The sequence below is a fragment of the Phyllobates terribilis genome, unplaced genomic scaffold, assembly GCF_046119375.1.
Source record: "Phyllobates terribilis strain yellow unplaced genomic scaffold, ASM4611937v1 Scaffold_4__5_contigs__length_816908805, whole genome shotgun sequence".
Classification (NCBI taxonomy): domain Eukaryota; kingdom Metazoa; phylum Chordata; class Amphibia; order Anura; family Dendrobatidae; genus Phyllobates; species Phyllobates terribilis.
The window spans coordinates 535,937,450-535,947,982 of NW_027362764.1; the positions used below are offsets into that span (position 1 = coordinate 535,937,450).

The following is a 10,533-nucleotide window of genomic DNA, read 5'->3' on the forward strand; positions in this document are numbered from 1 at the left end:
CAAGGTGAGGAGCATGATGATGATGATAGAAGTTAGCATCTGCTTTATTTTCTTGGAATGCAAGTGTAAGTGTGCAGCCTGCCACCCACCCACCCCCAGGCTGCAATACCATACTGCTAGCTTGCTTGCACTTGAAATGAGGCCTTTTAGGCTTGTGGAGGCAGACGTCGACCACCATGTCATGGCTGCGTCGGCGGGCTGGTATCCATACACGGTCCCCAGCCTCCCCTATTTGAAGGACAGCCTAACCACAAACACGTGGACAAGTGAATGTGGCCAGGGATGGTCCATCTCACTGACACCTTCACACTGGGTTAATATTGTGGAAGCCGGGACACAATTGGACACCGGGATGCAACACGTCCTCCAGACATAGAGGATTGCGGGTCCTGGGTCAATCAGGCTTCAACACAAAGTTCAGAAGGTAGACAGCAGCAGTGGTCGCCCTCCTACACAACGAGTAAATTATTCATGATCATGAGGCCATCCATCTCCTTAACTTTCTGTTCCTTGGAATGCAAGCGCATGTATGTAGTAGCGGCAAGGCCTGAGGTGGTCAGCGTTTTGGCGCATATCCTACCTCCTCCGAGGATTGCTGGATGTTTTCCTGCTACTATCCCAGTTCTATTACTCCCGTTAAAACAAAGCTTCAGGTGATGAATGATGGATGAGGTGGTGGCAAAGGAGAAAGAGCAGGAGGAACAGGGACCATTCACATCAATATCAGGCCAGTCAACCACACATGTCTTGTAGGATATGTTTCTGTACCAAAAGGAGCAGTTCGGCTATACAGTTATAGGGCATACAGTGAGTGCAATGCCTACCAAAAATTTCGAGGCACTCCAATGCCCCTTGGAAGTGACATGGAGGTCAGAGGGCCTTAACTAAACCGTTTTTTCCATTTATAGCAACTGGGTCTCCTGTACACTGTTGGCCTAAGCAGTGAATGGAAGGCTTTCCAAAAATTATGAGGAACTGCAATGCCCCTTGAAACAGACGTGGATTACAGCGTACTAAAAACCTTCTACCCATTATTGGGGAGTGGGTTTCCCTTAGTGTTCGCCTATGCATTGAAAAGCAAAAGCTGACTAAAATTAGGAGGAAATGCAATGCCCGTTGGAACAGTCGTGGAGGTTAGAGTTAATTAAAAACAACATTTCAATGCCCGTTGGAAGAGCTGTGGAGTTCAGAGTGGTTTGACAAGACAGTTTTAATGCCCCTTGGAAGAGACGTGGAGGTCACAGTAGCTTAACAAGATGGTTTTAATGCCCCTTGGAAGAGACGTGGAGTTCAGAGTAGCTTAACAAGACGATTTTCATGCCCCTTACAAGAGCCATGCAGTACAGCATATTAAAAACATTATTCCCATTATAGGGGAGTGGGTCTCCCATAGTCTTTGCCTATGACTTCCAAGCAAAAGCTGCCAAAAATTAGGACAGAGGAGCTTGCAATGCTGGCAACACGGACCACGGTCACCCTGGTGGTATAGATGTGGTGGAGGCTGAGAATAAGGAGAAGAGCAATATACAGTCAAAATGAGGAAGCGTATACCCATGTGTGGGTGTGAAGCGGTGCATTGGAATACACCTCCCGAAATAACACAGTGGATTTGACTTTATGTTACTCTGCTGTCATTTGGTGGTGATGAGAAGTCAAGCCCAATCCAGCCCTTAATCATTTTGATAAGGGTCACCTTGTCAGCATTGTCAGTTGACAAGAAAGTGCGCTTATCAGTTATAATTCCTCCAGCAGCACTAAAAACACGCTCCGATAACACGCTAGCGGCAGGGCAGGCCAGGACCTCCAAGGCGTACAGAGCGAGTTCATTCCATGTGTCCAGCTTGGATACCCAATATTTAAAAGGCACAGAGGAATCACGGAAGATGCTGGTATGGTCGGCAAGGTACTCCCTCACCATCTTTTGAAACTTTCCACTCCTTGTGAGAGTACCCCGCGCCTCAGGGCCTGTAAGCTGGGCGGGTGTCAGAAAACTGTCCCAGAACGTTGACAGTGTTCCCCTGCATCTGCTGGATTGGAGTTGCGTCTCTCTCGCCTGTACTCCTTGGTTGGGCAACGAACTGTGACCTCTGCCGCTAGAGTGTTCAGATGGGAATTTTTTTTTTTAACAGTTCTGCAGCAAGGGCCTTCTGGTACTGCCCCATTTTTGTAGACCTCTCAACCTCAAGAATAAGAGAGTGAAAGTTCTCCTTGTAGCGGGGGTCTAAAAGTGTCACCAACCAGTAATGACTGTCACCCAACATTTTGACAACGTGAGGGTCACGGTTAAGGCAGCGTAACAAAGTCAGCCATGCGTGCCAGGCTGGTAACGGGCAAGACTTCCGTGACGACGGACCATGCTCTCCTCCTCCTCCTCCCCCCTGTCCTCAGGCCGCCCACGCTGAACCGACTGTATGACAGTTGTACAGGTACTACCGTCTACAGCGCATGATACCAGCTCCTGTTCTTCCTCATCCTCCTCCTCCTTCTCTCCCTCATTGTCCCCCAATGCGCGTTGGGATGAGATGAGCCTGGGCTCTGTGTAATCGCCCGTTACGGCTTCTTGATCCATCTCATCATACTCTGGCTGCAATGCCTCCTCTGGCTGCAGAGAGCGTTGCAAAAGACGGACAAGTGGGATGCTGACGCTAATGATGGCATCATCGCCGCTCACCATCTTGGTGGACTCCTCAAAGTTTGTCAGGATGGTACATATGTCAGACATCCAGGTCCACTCCTGAGATCTTATGTGTGGAGTCTGACCTGAATATCGACGGCCTTGTTGCAGCTGGTACTCCATAACTGCTCTCTTCTGCTCACAAATCCTTAGCAACATGTGGAGGGTAGAGATGCAGATGTGTTATGTGCAGCATGAGACGGGGCATTATCCTGCATGAAAATGATCTTGCTGCGGAATGCACGGTTGTTCTTCTTGAACCATGGAAGGAAGTGCTGTTTGAGAAACTCAACATACATTATGGAGTTCATCTTTACCCCTTCAGGGATCCTAAAAGGGCCGACAATCTCTCTCCCCATGATTCCAGCCCAAAACATTACTCCACCTCCTCCTTGTTAGCGCCGCAGCCGTGTTTGCATGGGGTGTCCATCAACCAGCCATCCTCCACTCCATCCATCTGGACCATCGAGATCATTTCATGCATGATAATGCCCCGTCTCATGCTGCACATAACACATCTGCATCTCTGGCTGCTATGGGCATAAAAGGGGACAAACTTATGGTGTGGCCCCCATGCTCCCCTGACCTCAACCCCATTGAGAACCTCTGGAGCATCATCAAAAGGAGTGTCTATGATGGCGGGAGGCAGTTCACATCTAAGCAACAGCTCTGGGAGGGTATTCTGTCCTCATGCAAAACAATTAAAGCAGAAACCATCCAAAACCTGACAAATTCAATGGACGAGAGAGTTCTGAAGCTCCTTTCGAACAAGCGGTCCTATGTGCAAATGTAACATCACCTAGAATAAAGTTTTGAGTTGAAAACTGTTTGATTTCAGTTTGTAATAACCTGCTAATGCTTCTAATTTCAAAAATGACCATTTTTTTGTTCTTTATTAAAATGAAAAGGTTGAAAACTCTGCTGTGCATAATAATTTGGAACATGCATTTTGAGTGCAGTTTGAGTGTTTTATTTTGTTTTAAATATACTGTTATCATAGGCAGTTTGTACAAAAACCTTTCAATTGTACTCTAATAGTTATTTGACTGAAAAATTACAATGACTACAATTCATATAGGTAATTTTTGAAAATCTGAGAAAATATTATTTGCATAATAATTTGCAACACAGTGTATATCTCTCCCTAACTCAGCAGCACTCTCCCTACACTGTCTGATCCCGGGCGACTGTGTCCAAGATGGCGGCGCCCGGTTTTAAATACTCGAGGTGACGCTGTGCGGCCAGCCAATCACTGTAATGCCCACAAACAACATGGCTGCGGCATTATAGTGACTGGCTGGCAATCCCTGCATGTTCATTGGCTCTGTAAAGAGCGCCAAACGTGCAGGGCGGAGACCCGAGCTCCCGCCCGAGTAACCCGAGTAGCGAGATGCTCAGGCGTGTACCGAGCAGTGTCGAGCATGCTCGCTCAACACTATTAATAAACCTATAATTCATCACAATTTTGCCAAATGCAAACTAGAACCCAATTTCCCACTTCACTATTTTCTTATATTTAAATGTAACTTTTATTTGATATCCAGAAGCCTAAGGAAAATTTAGAATAAAAAATATGCAGCCACTATTATTTCATTTCTACATGCATGCTAATTTATTATCCACATTACTACGTAACTGACCATTAGATCTTTGTTTAGCAATTGGAGAACTGCATGTGCATAATCTACCTGGTCTTAATTCATGAGGTCCCTATTCCCGTCTATTAAAAATATTAATTCTATTCCACCAACATGTTTCACTGTTCATGTTTCAAGGCAGCCTTCATGTCTCTTCCTCACGTACACCTTGCCTTTGTTTTGTTTTCTTTAGAAAACACTGTGTTCTATACTGTTTCTTTTGGCAGAACTCTGCTTGTCAAGAGATGATAAATCAGATAGGTCTCATCTAAGCTGACGAAGCTGTGGTGAAACAAGTGTTAGGTCTCTTGGTGGGTGAGCTGATCATATCCATGTATTACTAACTTTTTGTGTGAATGTCATATGTAATCTCCTATATATACTTACCCTTTAAAACCATTATGGATTACTAACTTGACTTTCATAAAAGGAGTCCCTTCTGTGAAATACTTTTTTATTATTAATATATGATAGATTTGAAGCCCAATTTATGGCCATTAATAGACTTGTAAACTGATACGCACTTTATGGTAAGCTACATTTGGTAGGTCCATGCACACATGTACTTATATTTACTACGATTAGCTCACCCACCAATTGTTTGTTTGTCCTTTTCTGTGTCTGAATCTGCTTGAAATGTATTGTATACATATACAAATCTTTTTAATTTAATCCAATAAAAGTAAGTTTTATGAAAGACATTGTTGCATTTTTTGACCTGGCACATCCTTTTCTCTTTTTGGTTATTTTTCAAGAGAAGAGAATGGCCATTACAGGCACAGTGAAAGTTTAAAGCAGGGTTGGAGGAGAATGCACTGAAACACATCACAGCCAGGTCCTCCGCCTCGTCAAGTGTCCATGCTTAGCCGGTACAGAGTTGAGTATTGACTTTGGATAGCAATGCCTGTCTCTTTGTGTGCAATCTCAATACTAAGCAGTCACCCCCTCCATGAAATGGGGTCATCGATATTTTGCACCTGTGTAGCCGCAATCTTTATATGGGTCTGCTGCACCCTGGTAATGCATTTAGGTCTGAAGATCTGAGCAGGTAAATACTGCTGCTTATTTTGCGGTGTTTTTATTTTTTTTAGTCTTTACATGGACTAGCACTCTATCTATTTTGTTGCTAGTCTTCTATCAACTGGTGAATAGTTTTCAGTCTGATTTGGTGCTCCTGCACCCATGAGTCTGGAGTACGGTGTTTCTTTGGTTGGAGTACTCAAGTTAAGTTTGGACACTTCTATTCCCAACTGTCCGAATAATAACATGTAGGGACTCTAACCAGTAGTGCTATGTACTCGGTTATTGTGGGCCCAGAGCAGTCCAGGCAAATAATTTGGCCACCGCAATTTCTTGTCTCCCTCTAGCGTTCGAAGCATCTGCAGCAGTGTTTGATTAAATCGCTCAAAGGTGCCATGTCCCTGTGGGTGATACGGTGTTGTTCCGAACCTCTGAATCCAATATATCTCATAGAGCTTTTCCATGAGAGCATGCTCCTTGGTCAGAGTGAATCGTCCTCGGACATCCATATACCTGAATGAAGGGCTTACACACGACCCTAGCCACAGTCTCTACAGTTTCGTCGCGGGTCGGTACCGCCACCACAAACTTTGAAAAGTGTTCCGTCATTAATTAACAGTACTGTAGTCCTCCTGTGGCAGGCCCGACCAGTAGATAATCGATCATGAAGATCTCCAGGGGTGCAGTTACATAGTTACATAGTTTATAAGGCCGAAAAAAGACAAGCGTCCATCCAGTTGACCGGTGACTTCAGTCGGCACCCTCTGCTCCGGTGTTTTCACCAGCTCGCAAGCTCTGCATTGCTGGTAGACTTCTCTGATGATCTGCTCCAGCTGAGGACAGTACACAAATCATCAAATCCACTTGAAAGTTTTCTCTGGCCCGAAATGGGCACTTTTCTCATGGCCCTCTTTAGCCACACTCCAAGCTAGGCTGCTAGGAATCACGACTTGCCACTTCTTTTCTCTCTCTGATGGCAAATACACTGTCCGGTACATTACTCCATCTTTAACACAAAGTCTTTCCACTGATACAGAACCTTCCAGCCATCTGAGGATAATTCGACCCGAGCAATCACTGAAGGGCATTTCCCTTCTAGTAGTCAGCCCTTGATCTTCCAGATTACAGGGTCATCATCTTGGGTCTGGGCTCATTTGGCTGGTGTCGATAGCATATATCTTAGCTTGCTTATAAGGTCATATATTTCCTCCTGGAAGGGTATGTGCACACAAAATCTTTTTTATGTGTGCGAACCTGATGAGTTTTTCAGAAGGAAGACGCTCCAGGACACACTGGTGTATTTTGGAGTCTTTACAGTCATTTTTTTCAACGTCCTTTTTCTATTATTTGTATTGAATAAACAAATGTGCGGCTTTCAAAATGAAAGCAGCTTGAAGAATAGATTGGTCACTTATTTAATTGCTTTGCTAAAAAAAGCTCCAAAGACTGGACACATGCAAGGCAAGTTGATTTTAAAATGCACTGCATATGTTCATTCTTTTTAGTGTTTATTTAGCGCTTTGTCAGGTGGGTTATGGAGCATTCCTGCCTTAAAAAAGTTTTTGGTGCACATACCTTTAGACATGATCATAGGGACTGCACTTCCGACTTTTGTGCCTTTTGTTTTAGATGTCTGTTTGTTCTCTGTATATACGCTGTCTAATGTTGCTATTTTATTGAGTGAATGTAACTCCGAGAATAAAGTACATAATACACTATTTAAGATTGTGTATACATTTAGTACCACAGTGTGGATTTCTGCAGCACCTAAAAATGTAAATCTGACTATACTTTTATAATCTATAGTCACTATATAGTCAATATAACTAATGGCCTTTGCTCTGCTGCCAGTCCTTCTGTCTATGAGACCGATACACTTTTTCTTCATGTTCGAAATGGCGGCTTCAGAGGCATGGGGAACTCTGTGAAAGTCTTAAAGGGAACTGGTCACGTCGAATAATGCTATTAACTTACAGATATAGGGTTAATAGTGTTAAAGAGATGTTTAAAACTGAAAGGACAGCACCCGGGAGAAAATGAACTTTGACTGACAGCTGGCTCTGCTCTTAAGCATTGCATAGTCGGCAGTCAATTAAAGTGCCGGGATGAGTTTACAGCCACCACTCACAGTCTCCCACGAGGAATAAAGATAATTTTCTTACGCGTGCCGCACTTTCAGTATGGCGGTTGGGCACCTTCCTCACACTACTAACCTGCAAATTAACTCTATATCTGCAATTCAGTAGTGTTATCCATTTTGATAGGGTCCCTTTAAGCATTCCTCCTTTTCTCTCATTGTTGCAAGATGGACACAGCACTGTAGTCCTTGGTGCTTGTCCATCCCTTGCGTGATTAGATGATTTGAGCCAGGACTAGTCTGGGGGAAGTGACACATGGCCTGGCTCATATACATACCATATGACAAGCTGCAGAATAAACTAGCTTTCACAAAACACAAATGTGAGGCTGTAATTTCAAAATCTTTATTATAATGCTGCTATCAGCATATATATAACTACAGATTACAGTGCTTTGAGGACCTGACAGGTCCCCTTTAAATAGTGATAAAGTGCTTAAATCAGAGGTCTCTCAAGACCTAATCATAGCTACCACCCATTATAAAGTGCAAAAATTGTGTACCATATGAAGTGACACAAAATTCATCCAGACCACAGGTAGTGACCATACATACACCCTATTTATATTTCGCCATCGCTTATTCTGGGGTAAGTGAACCTGACAGTGCTAGATATCAATTTATATAAATGTAAAATAATTTATATACTTATATTAAATAAGCCTTTTCCAATCAGAGCAGTGATGACACTTGAAACATAATTTAGTCAAATCAGTAAATCATTAATGCTATGTATCCTGTCTGGGGTGAGTGGAATAATCCACCAAACATAACAGCCAAATAAGAGTTGCAATGAGAAGGAATTGGGGAGAGGCAACAAATAATGTGCACCCAGCACGTATTGCTTGTCACATTGACATCTTGCTGTGTTTTTGTGATGCACAAGTTTCAACGTCTAGTCCGGATATCATCCCATTTCCCGGGATGAAATGGCTAAACCAGTGTTGGTCATCTTGTTTGCCCTGTATAATTGCTGGTAGATATTACTAGGTCTGGAGAGACCTCCAATTCGTTTTAGCATTTGACTGATACTCTTTATTTGCGCTTGTAGATATGGTTTCTTACTATTTGAGTGATGTTCTTTTACCTCCGTTTTATCTTGTTATATAATTAATAACGTGTATTGGTTATTAGATCACATAGTTATTACCACTTGCAAGTCAATTGTACACATAAAATTTTACTCTTCAGTAAATCGAAGTTTAGAAAAGTTTCCCTGGATAATAGAATATATATACACTTTTTATGAAAGAGCTATTAAACCTTACCATAGAGACTGAGCAATGCAGGGTAGTGGGTTTCGTCATTTTCCCTTGCTAATTGTGTCCTGAGTGTAACAGTGTCAGATTTCTCCAGTGCCTTCAATAAAGACTCGTCTCCAGCTATATTTAAGCCCTCAGCGCTGGCATGACAGAATAAAAATAGATGTATGGAAATGGAGGCATTAGTAATACACATAAAGGGATTAAGAAATACCAAATAAGTGCCTTAAGAATTAAAGCCTAGTGAGGTCTTGTGAATATTCAGAAATGTTTGGATTTTGCAACGCTTTAAATATTTAATAGGAGATTTTTATAAAATGGAACAGTTTTTTGTTACTGGTTATCGCACCACTTGTACCTTTATCAGTTGGATTAACCAAATTTTGCCCATGCCTAAAGTCACCTTTAAAAATACATTGTATCAGAATATTATGGAAGTTGTATATGATAGGGCATATTTCCATATTTGCTATACATACATATTATATAATTAATAATATACATATACTCATTTGTATCTAGTTATAGAATGTGTCATATATCCACGCAAAAAGCAATGATCTGAATATTGTATCTTACTAAGTTCTTCATACATTCACGGCACATGAGTTACAAAGCCCTGCTGCAAGCAAGCATGCGGAGATGAGCTCTACAAACGTCATTGCATTGATAATGTAACGTTAGCATTCAGCATCACACAGTTCACATATTCCTCTAGGTACCTGCTCAACGCTCTTCCTGCAGATCATTGAAATGGATGAAGATCTGGAATATTTTCCATTCATTTGGTCACAGTGTTATCACAGTGGTGTTCCCTGCAGAGTCTGACAAATCATGCTGCTTGTTCTGACCTGCCCAGTGTGTTACCCAGCAATGATTGGTTTGGCTCAGCAAACCGAAAACTGAATATCTCAGCCCCCTGTTAGGTTTAGGGAGGGGAGCGAGATTTTTTCAATATTTGTTCATCAGATTACAGAAAATTCCTGGCAAAAGACAAGAACATATGGTTTACCCAGGGGAAAACGTGACAGTGAAATTTTACTTTAGAGACACTTTAAAATTAGGGAATAAATACAGGAATATAGACCACAGCATTCTTAAAGGGGTTGTTCAGTCTTAAGCTATAAGTCTGCAGTCACTATGTCAGTGGGCAGATTTCTCATAGAGAACACAGGAGCGCTCCTGTGTATGGGAGAGTCGGCTGAGATGACTGTTGGCTGAATGATTGGCTGCAGCATCGATTAGCGGACTGTCATCTAATGTGTATGGCCAGCTTTAGTCACAAGCTCACACACAGACTTAACTCATTCTGCAGCCAGAAACGTGCAGCGAAACAAAGGGCTTGATTAATCAAGATTGACATCATTCACGCCGGTCTTGATGAGAGGGCGTACTGGAGTCAGATGCTCCTGATTCATGAAGTTGTGCCCACCTCTTCATGAATCTGGAGTGTCTGACAAGTGGTGCGCTTTGCCAGAAATCTGACTCAACTCAGGTACTGGAATGAGATGTCTGACATAGGGAATGCCACAGCTCATCAGGAAATCTCATTATTTTGTTGAAGCTTGAGAAACTTGTGTCAAAACACCAAACATTGCAAATGTAGGCTCAACTCTGAACTGTGCCTAAATTTTGTGACTCTTCAAAGCTTTTAGGCCAGAATTCTGGTGTGAAAACGTTGATGAATCAGGCCCAAAAAGTCTATAAAAGTAAACTGTGCAAAATTTTAAGTGACACCTAATTGCAAATATTATTTCCAGCCAATTGCAGGAGTCCACTAGTGTGACAATGCGTTCTATAGAA

At 42.6% G+C, this 10,533-nt stretch overlaps 1 protein-coding gene across 2 annotated transcripts in view; it reads right to left on the bottom strand.

Annotated features, from left to right (window-relative positions):
- Positions 1 to 9,585, bottom strand: part of LOC141265635 (beta-Ala-His dipeptidase-like) — a 47,067-nt gene extending 37,482 nt beyond the window's left edge. The window contains exons 1-2 of one of the 2 annotated variants that reach the window (XM_073678944.1): positions 9,453 to 9,585; positions 8,737 to 8,870 (exon numbers count right to left, since the gene is read on the bottom strand). In XM_073678944.1, the coding sequence (XP_073535045.1) occupies positions 8,737 to 8,775 (39 nt within the window). In that variant the 5' untranslated portion in view covers positions 8,776 to 8,870; positions 9,453 to 9,585. The remainder of the gene's footprint in view (positions 1 to 8,736; positions 8,871 to 9,452) is intronic. The other variant, XM_073678943.1, reaches the window with a different exon arrangement.
- Between the last annotated feature and the right edge of the window lie 948 nt (positions 9,586 to 10,533).